The sequence below is a fragment of the Vanacampus margaritifer genome, chromosome 5 (assembly GCF_051991255.1).
Source record: "Vanacampus margaritifer isolate UIUO_Vmar chromosome 5, RoL_Vmar_1.0, whole genome shotgun sequence".
In the NCBI taxonomy this organism is placed as follows: domain Eukaryota; kingdom Metazoa; phylum Chordata; class Actinopteri; order Syngnathiformes; family Syngnathidae; genus Vanacampus; species Vanacampus margaritifer.
In genome coordinates, this window is record NC_135436.1 from 24,542,241 (window position 1) to 24,561,738 (window position 19,498).

At 38.9% G+C, this 19,498-nt stretch overlaps 1 protein-coding gene across 5 annotated transcripts in view; it reads right to left on the minus strand.

Moving 5' to 3' along the window:
• The window catches only part of LOC144051863 (cell adhesion molecule 1-like), a 321,818-nt gene that overhangs the window by 41,365 nt on the left and 260,955 nt on the right, over positions 1-19,498 (minus strand). For all 5 annotated transcript variants that reach the window (XM_077565411.1, XM_077565408.1, XM_077565410.1 and 2 more), the window contains 3 exons: positions 17,428-17,574; positions 10,023-10,175; positions 6,294-6,431 (listed from right to left, as the gene is read on the minus strand). In XM_077565411.1, the coding sequence (XP_077421537.1) occupies positions 6,294-6,431; positions 10,023-10,175; positions 17,428-17,574 (438 nt within the window). The remainder of the gene's footprint in view (positions 1-6,293; positions 6,432-10,022; positions 10,176-17,427; positions 17,575-19,498) is intronic.

A 19,498-nucleotide genomic window follows, 5' to 3' on the forward strand; every position in this document is an offset into this window, starting at 1 on the left:
CACCATTTATTCATCTTTCATGTTAGAATTGTTATAGTCATGAATATTTTTGAAAATTAAATCCCAGAATCTCCTCCTATTAGGAATATATATATATATATATTTTTTTTTATTTTTTTATTTTTTTTTCCCCGAACATGTGTATATGTTATATTTATGTTTTGTATGATTTTTAATATCTTTGAGTACATTTTTTTTTCTTTTCTTGAAAAAAAATCTACTCAAAGATATTAAAAATCATACAAAACATAAATATAACATATACACATGTTCGGAAAAGGATTATGATTTTTAATTGACTAAACTGACATATCGTTGCAATTACTTGAAGGTTTATCATATACATTAAAGCCAAACAACCAAACTAAAGAAAAATTGACACTTTTAGGAAGCAAACATACAAAAAAATTTGTATATTTTTGCCTTACTGAATTCATGTCTATTGAAATATTGCTGTGACAGAATATATCTTAACACGCTTGTCTATCTCAAATTATTGTACTTTTTTTTTCACACAAAAATGTACGTTTATGGGATGACTTAAACTGGAAGTTGTGAAAATATTCTGCCGTAACTCAATTCCATCTAAAATGATGGCAAATTTGAGCAATTTAGGAAGGAAAACATGCACACTTATAGGATGAATGTAAAACAATGTAAAACATAATGACCAATATGGTAAACGTATATGAATGAATACTGTATTACAAAAACAATAGAACCAAACATTTTGTAATAGGGGCAACAACACTTTGAGTTTTAGTCAATTGATTTCTAAATAATAAAATCATACATGCCTATACTTTAATGTATTATGTAAAATATTTTTTCCAGGGCAAAAAAAATATTTGCATTGGATCGAGGAAGTGTCGCATCAAAAATGTACTTAATAAACATAAAAACATGACGTCATGTATATTGCAGCTCTTGAACGTGGGCGTACTTTTCTTACCATTAGCACTAAAAACAAAAAGTCCGCCATCTGGTATGGAGGTTTGAGTTTTATCATCTAAAAAACTTTTCTGAGTTGCATTTTGAAGACGAGGGTCGGAGAGTCGACTCATCCATGTTGAAGCTTGTCAATTAACGCCATCCGCGCGCAGATGAAAAAAAAAAACTGAAAAAAAAAACCCCAGCCGCAAATCAAACCGCGGCCGGGACTTGAATCTCAACGCGGACCCGATTTGAGTGTCGTGGCGCAGACGTCTAATCAAAACACACTTGTGAGCATCAACCACTGATCAATCCCGGCGCAATCAAGCGTAACCTCTGCCAGGGTGACACTTGGCGCTGTCAAACGCTGTCTGAACAGAATATTGAATTAGGAAATCAGACGGCCTTTCAGATGACGCGTATGCAAAACAAGCTCAAAGAACACGCCGCTAATAAATACAACGTTGTGAAACCAACTTTGCCAACAAACTCAAACTTCACTTCATGTTTTTGTTTATTTGCACTTGATAAAGTTTTTATCTTGTGAGTTAAAAGTACAACAACATCAGACTATTACAATTCTAAGCTATTTTATATATATATATATATTTATTTTTAAGAGTCTAAGCAGGGTATGTCAGTGAAGACGCACTTGAAGTACGTGAGCACACTCACATGCTCACCCACATACAAAAAAAAAAAGTAAAAAAAAAAAAAAGAGAGAGCAATGATGATGACATGTCAAATTGGTAAAATTACCAAATGAACAATACTGAGCTCTAAATGTATTTATTTTTTAAAAAAAATAAAAATAAAAATAAAAATAAAAATAAAAAATAAAAATAAAAATAAAAATAAAAATAAAAATAAAAATAAACAAAAAAGGAAAACAAAAGAAAAAGAAAATATTTTTATTTTGATCTGAGCCACTACTTTTTTCCCGTCTCACATCGGTAAGCAGCGACAACTTGGAAACAACTAGAGTAGCCCGCAAACTAGAGAGCTGCGGTCTGATGAGTGCCCAAGCCCTCTCACGGGTGTCTCAAAAAACGAAAACGTCATCCCAGGTATGAGCCAATCATCGTTTATACAAAACACAACATGGGGTAAAGCCCGAATGTTTATGAAGCTAGCAAATGTTGATTTCTCGTCGCAACGTTTGCTGATTTTATTGTTTTTGTAGCAAAACAGTTTTTTTTACTCTCGCCATTTCTTATTACGATATATAAATATTTGTAAAATGGCATGATAACACCCTGTATATAAAACAAAAAACTCATACGAAACCTAAGAAAACTTAAACTACGACGAAGCAGTAAAAAAAAAAAAAAAAAAAACACTCAATACATAATAACTTATTTGGAACTAACCTGCATTTAAAAAACAAAAGTCAAACATAATAAAAACTACTAATGAAAAATGTATGTTCATCCTCAGTAAAAACGTCTTCATTTCTCTTGGCTGAATGTCATTCAGGGAAATATCGGAAAGGAAATGCTGACATCCGACATCTCATCCTTTCAAAGCTCATGAAGAATAGTTGGCACGTACTGTAAATCAAGAGAAAAATTGCGAACCTTGTCCTCGGGAGGATTGTAAGACACTACCTTGTCTCTGACAATAAGGCTGCACGCGCTATTTCTCTAACACTTTTACTTCTACCCCTGCTATTGATTCAGAGCGGCGAATATGAAGCACTAATATTTTCCCAACGAGCAAAGAATTGAGACAGTTTATGATTTCATCTTCTGCAGGCTGTTTCACATAACCCGCCCGCAAATTAGAAGCATTATTCAGACAACGGAATCAATTCCGTAAAAGACCAGCAGCAGACAAGCTCGTTTCCGCGTTATTTAAATCATTCCGCTGCTGTAATTTATGTTAATTTTGCCACCTTGTGTGCTGATTCTCTCTCCAGGGCCAGAACCTGCCAATGGCAATCCTGCCAGCTTGATTATTGATTGCAAAACCGATTCTACCGCTAATGCTTAAATCAGCCAGCAGATTTCTTTGTCATGCCTACCCCGGTCCAAACAAGGAAAATGCATACCAGCAATTAAAAATGGTCTCTCCATCACCAAGGCGATACTAATCTTGATACACTGCAATACAATATATTGTGCAACTTTATCGCCGATGTGCTTCAACATGGTTCGCTCAAATTCGGATACAATTCACCCGAATCGGTATAATACGATCCACATTAATTACGACACAATGCGATTCTTACGAATTACGAAACATATCCAATTATGATATATTGTGATTCGCTCTAATTACATTATGATACTTTTCAGTCCAAATATGATTTAATACAATAAACATCTCATTTCGATTATACGATGTCATTCACAAGTATGATACAATTGAATCTAATTACAATACGACACAATCCTTTTCAATTATGAAATGATTCACTCCAATTACAAAATGAGTCATTCCAATTAGGAAGCCTTCCGCCATCGTCAATCCGTCAAATATATTTGAACTCATTCACTCCCAGCCATTTTCCCTAAAGAAACCCCCTTCGCTCCCGGCTGTTTTATTGGATATTGACTGATTTACAAACCCCACAGAATATTGTGTTCTATTGGTATAAAAACATGGAACCTACCAAAAGAAAGATTAGTGTCTCTTCTTTCACCAGGAAAAAAAGTAGATTTATATCTGTTTCTGATTTGCAGCAATTAGCATTAAAATATAGCTACGTTTCATCAATATTCACAAATCTGTTTAGAACTATGGGGAAATCAGCTTGTTTGCAACATGGCCCCGGTTGATCTCTTATACTCTGTTGCCATCTGTTGGCCGTTTTTTTTTTTTAATAAACACCATTGCTTCAACCGTTCTCTGCAGTTGAGTAGCTGCATCAAAGCCTTCTGTATGCTCTAGCATAATAATAAAAAACACCACACAATTAAGAACGTATAAATACGTCTTTGGGACACGCAAAACATTTAAAATAGAACATATTTATACGTTTTTGGGAGCAAATGAGTTTCCATCGTGCTAAATTACAGCCACTATTTTTGTCCGACAGTAAATTTCAGTCCATCAATCGTCAGCTCGTCATCGTTTTTTTTCCTGTTATGCAGATTATTTATATACGATTGACTTAAAGTTTGATACAATACAATTGATTCCATGTAATTCGCTCCAATCATGATATGACTCAAGCCACTTATAATGCGATCCACAGCATTTACGATTCTCTCCAATTACGTTGCAATAATGTTTTTTTTTTTATTTCCCGCCTCCCTCGTGGCTGTGGATTATTGTTGGGCGGATCGATACTGAAATATCCAATAATAGCTTTCCTGATACCGATAACAAAATTGTGAAAATATTGTAATGGCATATTTTGATGGCAATTTACTCAGCAACAATTTGAGGTGGTTTGACATCCTTAAGGATATTTGCGCCATCGATCGTGGATTAATCGCTAGTATTCGACTATTCTAACTATTGCATTCGATGTCATCTTACACAATTCTTCATCAATCTCCCCCCGAGGGAACGCTGGAGGCGCAGATGACATTTCGCGTCAGATTGGCCCTTGTCTAAATATTTCATCTCACGACAAGACCAATGAATCCTGTCGATTCTAATACGCATAGAATTTGACAATAGGCCCACACAGATCCACTCGGAGTAAATACCAGAAATGAATATCCTCCCCTTGCTGTACAATAATGAAAAATTGATGACCCTTAATCATAACTGAGAGGCAATAAGGATTATTCCCCACCCCCAGGTTACACCTCCGTGCGAGAGCCCAAGATGCGGAAATGAAGATGAAACGCACAAAAGTGAATTCATAACACTGCCTGTGAGTTTGCCGTGTATAGATTCTTTCAAGGCCGCACAATAGATTTATGGCCGTGAAATTCCATCAGCATTCAACTTGTTTAACAGAGCCGTGAGAGTAAATATTTTGGGGGAATTTGAAATCGCACCACCAGACGCAGAGGCTGATGATTTATGAGAAAACATTCAGCAACATGAAGCTCTTAACGCGTGGCTTGATCAAGACGTCCTTCTGCTGAGCAGGCAAAAAAATAATAAATAAGAAACTGGAATGGCTCTCGGGGGAGGGGGGGGGGGGGGGGCAATCCTAAAATATGTTCGTCTGAAAATTGTCAATGAAAAATCTCGGCAGTTTGCTCAGCTCAATGTGCTTCATGAGGTTGAACATCGCCACTCTTGGCCCCCGATGCAAGTGGACCGTAATGACAAAAAGTACAAATAATGTTAACCAGGTTCCTATGCAGCATTCTGTACGGAACGGAAGAAATTGCTTCTTGTTTTAGTGTAACTCTATTGTCATAATTGCTTATTACTGTAATATTAGCGTTGCTAATCCTACGGAAACACGTTTCTCGTGTGTTAACTCGGCGAAAAGATTCAGATTGTTTGCTCCCAAAAAAACAACAAAATGTACGAATGTGTAAATAATAACATTTGTAAAAAAAAAAAATCTTAATCTCTGCTAAAGCAATTACTATCACAAACTCCGAGTAGCACGCTACGTGTATCTCTCGTAAATTTCAGAGTTTTTTTTTCTCGCAAATCTGCCACTTTATAAAGTCGCATTTTTTTTCTCTCAGAATATTGGCCACACCCTCTAAAAAAAAAATACGGCCCTAATACGTACTATTGAAATATATAGGGGGATTTTTGTTTATTTTGTAATTTTTTTTTAAATAAAATACAAAATAATCTTCAATACACTCGTTAACTTCCTGTATGTGTTTCCCACACAAAAAATGGGAGTTCGCATAACTCCCCTAAATCATTGAAAAAACTGCAACAGTACGCGCGGGTCCACTGTATTACAGCTGTAATTCCGCTTCTTACCTGTTTTACAGCTTCCAAATTAGGATTTTATTTTCATAATTTTAATAATAATTTTGTCTTAATTTTGTAATGATAACTTCCACTATTTTTGTTCCTTGCACAGATAATACTGTACATGTAATTTTGTCGCTATCAGGCAGAAACCTTATGTCCAAATTTGGTCATTTTCATTTTATTTTTTTTTTTATCACAAATTGACACTATTGATCATTCCTCACGTAGGTCTGTTATTTTTCCAATCAAATTCACCAATCTAAAGCTGTAAAAAAGCTCGACTTCTTTGACGCTGCAACACTTTTTTTGTTTTCCTTTTCTTCAAAAACAGGGATGGAGAATCATGAGAGCATACACACGTAAGACACCGATACTAATCACAGACAGGAATTTTCTCCTTTGGCTCAAGCGCCCACCGCGTACCTTGTCTGTGTTCCATGCGGCACAATTTGTTCTCAGCTGCAGACAATCGGGCACGAAGTCATGTGGAGACTTGAATTTGGACCTACCTGTCATTTCCTCGTCTCCTTTCATCCATCTGATGGAGGCCGCCGGCTTGCTGCCGGTGGCCGTGCAGGTGAGCTCCGTCTCGTTGCCCTCGCTGACCACGTCCTCGCGGCTCTCGATGACGGGGCTTCCCGGAGGCACTGGTGCACAAAATAATGGCCGCGGTGATGAGGACCAACGCGTTCATATATTGGACAGGGTGGACGATTTCATGGAGGTGAAAATTGCGAGGTGTTGAGAAGGGGGGGTTGCATCCACCCACAAATGAAAATGTGATATGGTTTTGGATACGTGGGGTGAGAAAGGATTCAAATACAGTTTGATTTGAAAGTGGAACGATTCGATTACGGTTCGATTCGATATGGTAGGGCTCAGTTCGAGAGGGGGATGACGCAAGGACTTTTTTGTTGCCATTCAACATACATTTAAATGAACTTGTCAGTACCGGTATTTTACATGTGCCATTTCCTTCCAATAAAATATAGATATCCCTCAAATAAAAGACGATTTGATACGTATCTCGATATATTTAAAAGTAGATCGATTCGATTCAATTCCATGCACTCGCCATCTTTTCATTCAAAAGACAGTTTTCCGGCTCAAACTGTTTTTTGTTACATCCCCGAGTCTTGAGCCAACTGCCTGACTAATATTTTCAAGCCATGTGACTAATATAATCTCTAGAATTTGACCTTTAAGTGCATAAACCAATGGATTTGGGGTAATACTAGTTAGGGATTTTTCATTATAGATAATTTTTATTTCGTTTTGACTTTTGTTTATTAAATTCAGTTGTCATAAAATAGATTTTAGAGTTGTTTTTTGTGTGTGTAGTTGTTATTAGTTTTAGTTTCTTAAAACAGTATATATGGCACATTTCTTTAGTTCAAGATGAAAACAAAAACTAAATAATATCGATTAATAAAGTAAATTACTCATTTGTACTGGTCGACCTACCTTCTTCTGTACAGCCGTACAGAAATAACAAAATCAATACATTTAAAATAAACCGCAAAAGCTCATTCACAAATTCACAAATTATAAAACAAAAAAAATCATAGTTTTTGTTATAATTAGTTAGTTAGTTTTTTTTTTTACAACACTCTCATTTCATTTCTTTAGCAAAAATATTATGTTTCAATTTTAGCTTTACGTACGGTAATTTTGTTAGATTTTGTTGACAATAAAAACCTTTCCTGCATATGTCCTTTAACTGTGAAAGCTTGAAACTTTAATAATGTGAATACTGTAAATGTTACTAATATGTATAACATTCTATCAAGGAAGTTTCCAGTACAAACTTTATTGTAAGTTCTCTTCAGTGTGTCCATGTGGCCCAAACGTGTTTGAAAAGTTTGTTGCATTCGCCTTTGAACGCTGGAGCAGAACTCACAGAAAAGGATGAATAAGTCAAGATTTAAATATGAAAAAAAAAAAAAGATTCTTGCATCAAGCCAAATAACTTCTCCGTGCATAGAAAGCAGGATACACTTCCCTTACTTTGCGAATTAGTCATCGCGCTGAACTCTAGTCGCTTGAAAGCCAAAAGTCAGAGGGGAGCTCATTCCAAAGACTCTTCAATGCAACCCTCAGTTTAGGAGAAAACCGCTGCTACTGTCGGCCTCAATTGTACAAGTCGAGCAATTACTTTAAAGTGCTTTTAATTCCTTTCATTTCCCGCCGGGATGTTGGCGTGTATAATAAAGCTTAAACTGGAGTCATTTTAGCGCAAAGCATCACAGTGAGGGCACAGCTGACTCTCAAAGGGGAACGGTTTGGGAACAACCAAGTCAACATTCACTGGAATTCACACAGTCAACACAGCTGCCAAGACCGCCGCCGCCATCGGTTTGAGCATCTGCTCCTTTTTCCCCACCGAGGGTCCCTAATTGGCTGACATTTTGTTTCTACTGCTAAAGATGACGGGATCAAAGATGACTACTATCCATAATGCAACATATAAGATAATAAAAAAAAAAAGTCAGTCATCGGAGGGCTGGGAGGGAGTGCATGTGGTACACGTCACAGGAAAGATGACAGAAAACTCAGAAGACGAATAAGAAGGAGTGCATACAAAGGGAGATGAAGTGTGAAGGGGGCGAGAGGGAGTGCAGACACTCCATGACACAACTAACTCTTTGACTGCCAAAAACGTTAAAAAACGTTTAGTAAAATCCTATGGAGGAGTGCCAAAGACGTTAAAATACGTTTTTTTTTTTTTTTCAAAAGAGAGGTGAAACTAACCATTTTCTATTGTTGATTACTGAAAAACGGAATAAGGTAGAAACAAACTTTTTTTCTGATGAAAGACGAGAGTCCAATCTTTCATTTGGTAGTATGTGTGTTTCCATAGTCCAAACACATAATTTTCTGTGAACCTTGAAAGATCAGTCAAAAATGTTTAAATCGGCTGGCACCCACGGCATCCCTTTTCTGAAAACGTCTGGCAGTCAAAGAGCTTAAACATGGGGGAGTGAGCAAATAAAAGAAGAGGAGTGGGAGGGAGTGCATACGCTACACCTAAAAAATAAGATAAAGAATGTGAGGGAGTGCATACTGTACACTTCACATGCGAGTACAGAGGAGGCGTTGGGGAGTGCATAAGGTACAAGTCAATTGAAAGAAAATGTGAGATGAAGGGGTGTGAGAAGAGTACAAATGCCACACATCATAAAGTTATGTTTTAGAGGAAAGGAAGAAGAGAGTGCATACATACCTACATGGAACGTGTAAGATATAATGTAAGCAGAGGGGTAGGCGGGAGGGAGCCCATACACCACACATCACAATTTAATATAAAGCAAACGAGAGGAGAGGTAGGAGAGAGTGTGTATGCAACACATCACATGTAATATGAAAAAATATGTGCAGGGAGGGTTGGGAGGGAGTGCATGCGGCACAGATCGCCATTAAGACAAAATCAAGTCTGAGAGGACAGGAAGAAGGGAGTGCATACGCAACATGTCACCAGTAAAACAAAAACAACAAAACAACAAAAACAGTCTGAGAGGAGGGGTGTGAGGCAATACATATGGTACATGTCAGAAAATAGACGGCAGGAGGGGTAGGAGGGAGTGTATACGGCACATGTCAAAAATAAGAAAGTATGAGAGGAGGGATTAGAGGGAGAGCAAATTGTACATGTTGCAACTGCTAAAATTGCGAGAGGAGGGGTGGAAGGGAGTGCATACGGTACAAGCCAGATGTAAAAATGTCACATGCAAGAAAAAGATTATGAAGAAGGATAAGTCATAGTTTAGGCCACACTTTACTGGTAAGATTTAAAAAAAAAAAGTGTGAGAGGAGGATCGGAAGGAAGTGCATACAGAGCCTGTCACATTTAAGAGGGAGGGGTTCTGGGGTAGTGTTTTCAGTCCATTCCTCAAGTAAGATAAAGTATAAGAGATGTGGTAAATAGATGGTTCCTGATAGGAGGGTTGAGAGGGAGTTCATACAGTGCACGTTACAAGTAAATTAAAGAGTGAGAAAATGGGTTGGAGGGAGATAAAATGTGAGATGGGGCATGCATTACACCACAATTAAGAGTAAGATGACGTCAAGAGGGAGCGCATACGACATTTGTCACAAATAAGATAAAGTATGAGAGGAGAGGTAGGATGGAGTGCACATCCTTCAAAAGTCTGACCGAGTGAGCGGGAAGGAGTGCATACATTTGACAAGAAAAGTGCAAAAGTGAGGCACACATACAGTATACGTGCCTCATACCATACCCAGGACGGTGATGTCCGCGTAGGCCTCCTGAGGGGGATCAGTGTAGAGCTGACACACGTAGCGTCCCTCGTCGGAGAGTGACACATTGGACAGGGACACCCGCAGTTCGTTGTCAGAGAAATTGACCAGCTGGAACCGGCTGTCCTTCAGGGCTGTGAGGGGACACACGCCAGACAATGAGGAGTCAAGCACCAACGGGAGGGAAAAGGCTGAGGATGAGTGCTAGGGCGGTGGAAGACAAAGGAGGCAGGAGGAGAAAATCAGATAAGGGAGGAGTGGAAGGAGCTTTGTGAGCTCTCCTTAATTGAGTCAAAGAAAAGTGGGTTTCAAAAGTGATTCATACGGGTTGATTTATAAAGTAGCTTCGCAGTCGGCGGAGCACTCGGCAAGACGGGAAAGTGTGAGGAGCACTCATGAGGACTCCTAACAAGCCGGCAACTCCTAAAACAGCCTGCTGCTCCTTGTCACGGATGGATGCATTCCACTCCAATTCAAAAATGCGGAATACATTAAAGAATAAATTAAAGCATCTGCACGTAAAAGTCTCTTATAACAACATTTCGGCTGATTTTTCCCCCCCCCCAGTTCACATAAAAATGCCAATGCAACAGGTGGCACCGTGAGCTTTAAAGATGAGGAAAATCAGGATGAGCTAACTTTGTTATAAAGGCATTCATTGACGTCATTGTTATCAGGTACCACGTTAGAAGATTAAGTTAAAGTGGGAGGGAGTGCATACATTATATGTCCCAAATAGGATTAAAACGTTTGAAAGGAGGGCTGAGAGGAAGTGAACACAGTACGTGTTCCAGTTAATATCAGGACTGACAGGAAGAGTGAGGAGAGCATACAGTACAAGTCACAGGTTAGATAAAACATGAGATGAAGGATGGGATGGAGTGGGAAGTGAATGCATACGCTACACCTTATAAATAAGATAAATACTATGAGGGAGTGCATACTGTACATGCCACATGTGAGATGTACAGAAGAGGGGTAGGAGGGAGTCCATGCAGTACAAATCCCATGCAAGAAAGAGTGAGATGATGGATGGGATAAAGTGAGAAGAGTGCATACACTGCTTGCAATATATAGGATAAACAGAGGAGTGCATACGGTACACGATAAAAGTAAAATGAAGTGAGAAGAGGGTTAGGACGGAGTGCATGCTGTCATTGCTGTACCCATTCCAACTAAGGTAAAGTGAGAGGAGGGGAGAGAGGGAGTGAATGCGGTACGCATACGTTCCAGTTAATATCAGGTGTGAGGAGAGGCATCGGAGTGTTACACTCACAAGCAAGATACAAAGTTCAATGAAGGTTAGGATTAGTGGGAGTGCATACGCTACACTTAAACAATAAAAGCATGTGAGGTAGTGCATAGTGTACACTTGACATGTGAGATGTAAAGAGGAGGAGTGGAAGGGAGTGCATGTGGTGCATGTTACAATTAATACATGTGAGAGGAGGAGTTGGGGAGTGCATACGGTACGAGCCACGTGCAAGGAAAAGTGTGATGATGGATGGGACAATGTGAGAAGAGGAGTGGAAAGGAGTGCAGACATTACATGTTAAACTATATAGGGTAAAAGAGTGTGAAGGAGTGCATACACTACACATTGCAAGAAAGATAAAGTGAGAAGAGGGGTATGAGGGAGCGCATACTATACCCATCCTAAGAAAGATAAAGTGAGAGGAGTGGTTAGAAGGAGTGAACGCGGTCAATGCGCCAATTAATATCACGTGTGAGAGGAGGGATTGAGGAGTGCATACGTTGCATGACATCACATGTAAGACAAAGTGACATGAAAAATGGGATGTAGTGAGGAGAAAAGTGGCAGGGAGTGCATACCCTACACATAAAAAGTAAGAAGAGTGAGAAGGAGCGCATACATCCCACTTCACAAGTAAGATAAGGAAAGAGGAGGAATGGCAGGGAGCAAATCCAGTACGTGGCACAAGCGAGATAAAGTGGAAGAAGGGAGTGCATGCAGTTGATCTTACAATTCATGCAGGAGGAGGGAATCAAGTACGATAAAACACTAAATGAAGGGTGGGAGTGAGTGAGAGGAGTGCATACACCACACATAATAGGTAAGGTAAAGAGAGAAATAGATTGCACTTCACTGCACGCGGTGCTTGGCACGAGCAAATAAAAAAGTGAGCAAATAAACGCCCGAGTCATTAATTTCAAATACGATATGTGTGTTTTTATTAGACATGCCCTCATCCCAATGATAGTAGACTAACATTCGGGGGAATTAAATTCTCGTTAATGTTGGCATGCTCAGTTGAAGCCATTTTTTCATCCCAGTGCGCTCTTTTACATAAACATCTTTAGCTGATTTGATCAGTGCGGGCGCCATTTGATGCCCTGACCTCTCCCCTCCTTTATCAGCTTCTTTGGAGAGATAACCAATTCCTTGCTGCCGCCGCCATTTAAAGCGCGGGGGACGTTTTTGGTATTCCCATCAGGCTCGGCAGTTATTATCACGATCATTACTCAAGGTCTCGGGGCAGCATCAACATGAAATCCCATCCCCTCCCACGATATTATTTGAGAGCTCTCAGAGAGGACTCGGAGGGGAACAATGGCGCTCGTGTAACTTGGAGAGTCACAACACCTGTTAGGGAGGGAAATCCTGACACCCCCGAGACTACGGGCGGAGATTAAACAACACCAACAACGTGAGAGCTAAAGTGCTTACGAGTGCACGAAAATGTACGTGCTGCCATCAGGTTGTATTAGAACGTGGGATAATCACACGCAGCTAACAAATGTTAGCAGGCAGTATCATTAGCATATTAGCATTAACTAATTGTCCGGAGGGTTATTTTGGAAAGTGGAAACTGTCTTTAAAAAGTAATAAAAATTTTAATTTAAAGTCCAAGTCAATTTCCAAGCTAAATTAGCGTATCCTATTAGTGAATTTGTTTGTCTAGAAGCTAGTTCCTGGTGTTTGTTAGCTAGCAGGGTCCCTATAGGCTCATTGACAAGGACTCTACCGTTTGCATTCTGGTGTGGAAGGAATGCTAATGTTGTTACCCGCATGGCAAAAAAAAAAGTTAGCATCAAATGATATCCTCTAGTTAAGGTAAAGAGAAAAATCATGGAGCGCATTCCAAAAATTCGCTGATCCACAAATCAACATTCACTAACTCTCCTATATGGCAATTTGTCTGTAGGACAAAGATTAAAACTATTTTATACATTCAGTATTGACAGAATTGTGCTTATCTGAAGTTTTCCAAAAATATCCCCTCCCCCCAAAAAAAACATTCGCGAATATGAGATGGTATCCCACAGGGGTCCCTATGAGAGCCCCTTATTTAACACACAACGTCAATTATTTGTCTGTCCGTCTATCCAACTAGCTATTTATCAATCCAGCTGTCCAGCTATCTTCCGTGCTAATTTTGTTCTCAATGCGTGTCCCAAAAAAATGTTTTGCTAACTTATGCTCCGTTTCTGTCAATCACAATTTAGCATCTAATTGACTTACTTTGCGGTCACACGCAAACATTTGAAACAAGATTGGGAATTGGGTTCCAGCCATTTAAAATCCACCTTTTTCAAAGACAGTCGCCTCCAGAAGCGCGCCGCAGTGCATAAATAACAGTTTCGCCTCATCCACAGAGACCCTGGGATAAACCCTCATTTTTCCCATCACAGATGTCAGCTCTGCCAAATTGCATGTCATTTCGCATAGATCTCGCCGAATAAACGCCTCGGCTCGACAAGACTGTCCCAGACTCAACCTGTAAGGTAATTTTTATTTACTCGCAGCAGGAGAGATGTGTGTATTCGCCCCTTAGTGTTGGGGGTGAAAACACGATCATGACGGTGTTTGCGTGTATCTGTCTTCCTGTGCGGCCCCCGTGTCACTGCTGCTGGCAAGCTAGTACACCACCATTTTTTTTTATTTATTTATTTTTTTTATTGTGTCCAGCCACCATGTTTGACAGCTAACATTGTTATGTTACTGACTTGGGGGTGAGATGGGTGATCATTTAGGAGGAGCAAATAGTAGAATATTTGCAATAAATGTTTATGTCAGATCGTTTCCAATTCTGTATATTCAGCATTTTGACGAATATCGGCATTGGACATTTTGAAGGATCATATGGCCGATAAAAGATCCCTTTAAATAACTGTTAACTTCAGGAAACTATTTATATATATATATTTTTTATTTTTTTTAATTTTTTTCAGAGATGCTGCTGACCCTGGGAACTCTCTGCACATACTGTTTTTGTTTGGAATTAAAACTAAGATAAGTAAAAATTTTATACTTCAGATATTTTGAAATTTGGGAATAATTTATATACTATAGAAAACAATTGTTTACGTTTTTATTTAACTTTTTAAAACATGCTACTGCCCCTAAGAGATACAGGAACTGAGGTGTCTATTGACTAAGATTTGTTTAAAAAAAACGAAAAAAAACCTATTATATATAAAAAAAATATTTTATGAACTCTTAAAGTTATTCAATAAACTTAAACTTTCAAATTCCCCCAAAATTAAGAGCTGGAGTTTGGATTTTATCAAATTTTTATGTCCATATTTTCCCTTTTAGTGAAAATGCATATCGACAAATACCGGTTATCGGCGTCCTTGACTACTAATAATCGGTATTGGCCCTGAAAAAACATATCGGTCTCTCTCTAGTATATGAGCACCTTAATTTGAATTAATGGCTATCTATGCCAAAAATCCTGGAAATGCATCTTGTTGAGGCTGCATTAGAGTGCCTCGTTGTCAACTGTGAGTTTACACACGCCATTGAAAGAAAAGAGAAAGAACAAAGGGGGAACAAAAATAAATCAATCTGAAATGACAGCAAGTGTGTGGACCAGGGCTTCACTTTGGCATTCTTTTTTTTTTTTTAGAGTGCCTCATTGTTGGCCATGAGTGCACGCATGTCACAGAGAGAGAAAGGTGTTGGAGTCTGATTTGTACCAGTACTTTACGCATGTGTGTCACAGTGTGAAAGCGCACACAAGCTGGAAAATATACTGTACTCTATCTGTATAAGGCAAAGTTTGGAAAAATAAAGAATCGTCTGCACGCTCGCAAGATAAACTCTCCAACTCCCATGATGCTTTTGGAGAAACGGGACAAGACAGCACGCGTCTTTAACTAGCAAAACTTGCGAATTAACAGCTGGGCTGCGGTATAGACGCAAATGTTCTCCATCACCTTGAAGGCTGGCTTGTATCCCAGACACAAACGAGTGAAAGAAGCGCAACTTGGGGGGGGGGGGGGGGGGTTGAGGGGGGACAAGTGAAAAGTAGACGAGGCCCATATGCTCATGCATAATCATAACGTTCAATCTCCTAATCTAAGAGATTATCGTAAAATCGAACAGTGACAAGGACACAAAAGTATTCCCATTATGGCCCGGCGGAGAATTATCTCATATTAATCTCGCTCGCTTCCTGAGCTTAATGACTTGTGCTAAAGTGGCAAACGTCAAGGACAGATGGAAATCACGTTTTTCACGCGTACGACGCAAAGAAGGCGGGCTGGGCGGCGGAAAACCTTCCAGCTGCTCATGTAATGGCTGACCAAAAAAAAAAAATCCTTTATTTCTTACGAGGTGCGTTCTGATTTGCAAATGATGCGAATGGCGTGACTAAATGATGTTGGCATGGACAGAAATCCACACTTTATGAAGTCTAATCCCTAAAAGTACGCCGACTAGACAATGCCTTTTGTTCTTTCATGAAGTACAAGACGGTATTTGCACGATTTATCATTCTCGTGAGAATTGGGTGGTAAAAATAAAATCTTCAAACTGGACTATTTCACTGCATGAGTTTTGTTTAGATGCACAACCCCCCACAGTGAAGAAAACTGGCAATTCCCGCTATAACACAACAAACATGTCACCCCCCCCCCCCCCCCAAGAAATACATTTTTAAAAACTCTAATTATGGTTTCATATTTTCAAAGTGATTAGAATTCATTGATTTAATTGCTTCATGATGTGTTGTTTTTCTCTATATTTTATTGTATGTCTAGATTTTATGTTTGCTTTTATTTTTACTTTCTAAACGCTGGAAACGCAGCTCTCCTTAGGATAGTCCAATGGTGCAGCCGGGTTCCAAGTTCATACTGTGCCCCCCTTTTCTCTCTCTCTTTTTTTCATCTAAGAAAGTCGGGGTGCTCAAAGTTGCTTTTACACAGTAAATTTTGTCGAGTAAATTTTACTCTAAAAAGACTATATTCAGTCTCAGCCTAAACTAGAGTAAATTTTACACTTGGAAGAGAGTAAAATGTTCCAAATAAAAATAAAAAATCTCTCAAGGGTTGAGGAACGATCACAGAACCTTGAGCTATGCCGGTCCTTGTGTGTCAGCGTAACTCACACCATTTTTGGTCTCCTTTTGGACACACCAGCAATGTTATCCAACAGTCGCCATGTCATAGTTCAAGTAATAGAGGGGGACAAAAAAACTTACCGGACGGCCACCATTCCGTTTAAATAAAAAGGATGAGTTAAGGCAGAGTGCTCAGATAAGAGCAACAAACAAAACAAAAAAGTCATTTTGCAAAATAATACGAAATCCCCTTCATGATGAAGGTTGTGGGACTGTTCCTGAACCCTTGAGTGATTTTTACTTCTTTCTTCTTTTTTTTTTAAATTATACATATTTTAATAACCACAACACTCTTCTGAGTGTAAAGTTTACTCTGTTTAGACTGGGACCGAATATAGTCTTTTTCAGAGTAAAATTGACAAAATTGACTGTGTCTGTTTCTTGGACGCGTTGTGAGTGGGGGAATTTCCTTTTAGAGATCAATAAAGTAATCTCAATCTGATTTTATTTTACATAAGTTTTCTATTTCTATTTATTATTGTTAATGTTACAATATTATAATTTAAATACACTGTTAAGAAATAAATACATTGAGAAAGAAATACAAAACTGTCAACAGTTTTGTACAAAAATCCAACAAATTTCTTGTCAATTGAGTTGTCTGTCATAAAGGTAGAAAATGAGCTCAAGGCCAACAAGGCCGACCTTTCAACAAAATGCAAATCCACCATTGAAACCTATACAGAGCCAATATGTCTGCATATATGCCCAAGTAGAGTAGGAATATTTTTTCATAAAAGCCCGCGATAACCTTTCGCGAGAAATTAATAAGGAGGCGGCTCTGACTCACGACCCATTAAGACGACTTATAAAGCGCTAGCCGCTTAACAGTGTGAGACTGTGCTGCTCATGACCATCATTTAGAGAAAATGTGATGTCATTGTAATATCATTTAAATGTAAAGTAATCACTTTTAAACACTATATGTCTTAAGTTACAATGTATATATTCTTTATCCTCTGTAAAAAGACAGCTGCGTCTGTCTATGTGTGCATTTGACTGCGTTCCACTGACTTACGTCTGAGATCCTTGAAGTAGATGGTCTGCCTGTTGGGGTTGAGCAGCTGGATGACCGAGTCGTCGTTGTTCTTCACCCTGCAGCTGATGGTTGCCATCTCGCCCTCCACCACCGAAACATTGTCCGTCATCAGGTTCTGACCTTCCACTTCAGCACGCACACACGGAGAAAAGACCAAACACACAAACGTTACCGTCTGGACATTTACTGCCTGGCAAATATTTGCGCTTCTTTCGTCAACACGACGCAACAATGCGACGCTACACAAACAGGCCTCGTGTAGATTGTGCAGCCGCAGTCTAATCCGTTTAATATAAGAGTGCCATGTTTGTCACTATTGATCTCCCTCCCGCCCCCGGATCCGAGTGTCGGGCCCCCGTGAGTCAGTGCCAGATGGCCTGCAAGCTTGGCTGCCCACGAAAGGAAGCTGGAAAGCAGCAGCTAGGAGACAAAGGAACGTGAAGAGGAGCTGGAAAAAATAGATCGACATTCCGATATATTGATTTGCTATACAGTATCGATACAAAAGCAGGTTTTAATAATCCAGTGATCATGACACGTTTTCTTCATAAATCAGCGCTCCCCAACAGTTACAGAGCCAAGGTGCATATTTCATATTAAAAAAATCTTAATTAGTTTCAAACGGTTTGAATGTCATTCCCCCTTACGCAATATGAGGATGGATGACAATCCTTCCATAAGCCAGAGTTACTTTTTACTATATGGTGTGGAAAATGACATGGTGGACATTTTTGGCTGATGTCAGCTTTTAATGATGACATGGTAGACCTTCACTTAGCTACAAAATATTTATCGTGAAACTATCCACTGTTTCAGACAAAATAGTTTGTAGTGTCACTTAATTAAAACATCGGAGGGTTTCTTAAAGGGGTGGTTACACCATAATGACACGGTGGACAGCAATTTCTAGTGATACAAAATAGTTTCTAAAGTGACTATTGCGTCCTCCCACACTTTTGTTTTAAAAATATATAAATAAATGGCAAGCAGATAATGTGCAATGCAACCAGCAGATTACGTACGTTTGCTGACAGGGTGGACAATGACATGGTGGACATTTTTGGCTGATGTCAGCATTTAATGATGACATGGTAGACCTTCACTTAGCTAGCTGACTCAAGTTTAACAAATATATGTCGCATTTCTGAAAGATGTTTATATCAATTGATATTTTACAATGACAGAGGGGACATGTTAACATGGTTGACATCATATGATTACAAAATATTTATCGTGAAACTATCCACTGTTTCAGATCAAATAGTTTGTAGTGTCACTTAATTAAAACATCGGAGGGTTTCTTAAAGGGGTGAATACACCATAATGACAGGGTGGACAGCAATTTCTAGTGATGCAAAATCTAGTGACACAAAATAGTTTCTAAAGTGACTATTGCGTCCTCCCACACTTTTGTTTTAAAAATATATAAATAAATGGCAAGCAGATAATGTGCAGTGCAACCAGCAGATTACGTACGTTTGCTGACAGGGTGGACAATGACATGGTGGACATTTTTGGCTGATGTCAGCATTTAATGATGACATGGTAGACCTTCACTTAGCTACAAAATATTTATCCACTGTTTCAGCCAAAATAGTTTGTAGTGTCACCTAATTAAAACATCGGAGGGTTTCTTAAAGGGGTGGTTACACCATAATGACAGGGTGGACAGCAATTTCTAGTGGTACAAAATCTAGTGATACAAAATAGTTTCTAAAGTACGTTTGCTGACCGGGTTGGACAATGACATGGTGGACATGTTTGGCTGATGTCAGCATTTAATGATGACATGGTAGACCTTCACTTAGCTAGCTGACTCAAGTTTAACAAATATATGTCGCATTTCTGAAAGATATTTATATCAATTGATATTTTACAATGACAGAGGGGACATGTTAACATTGACAACATCCAACTACACACATCATATGATTACAAAATATTTATACTGTCCACTGTTACGGATCAAATAGTTTGTAGTGTCACCTAATCACATCGAAGGGTTTCTTAAAGGGGTGGTTACACCATAATGACAGGGTGGACAGCAAAA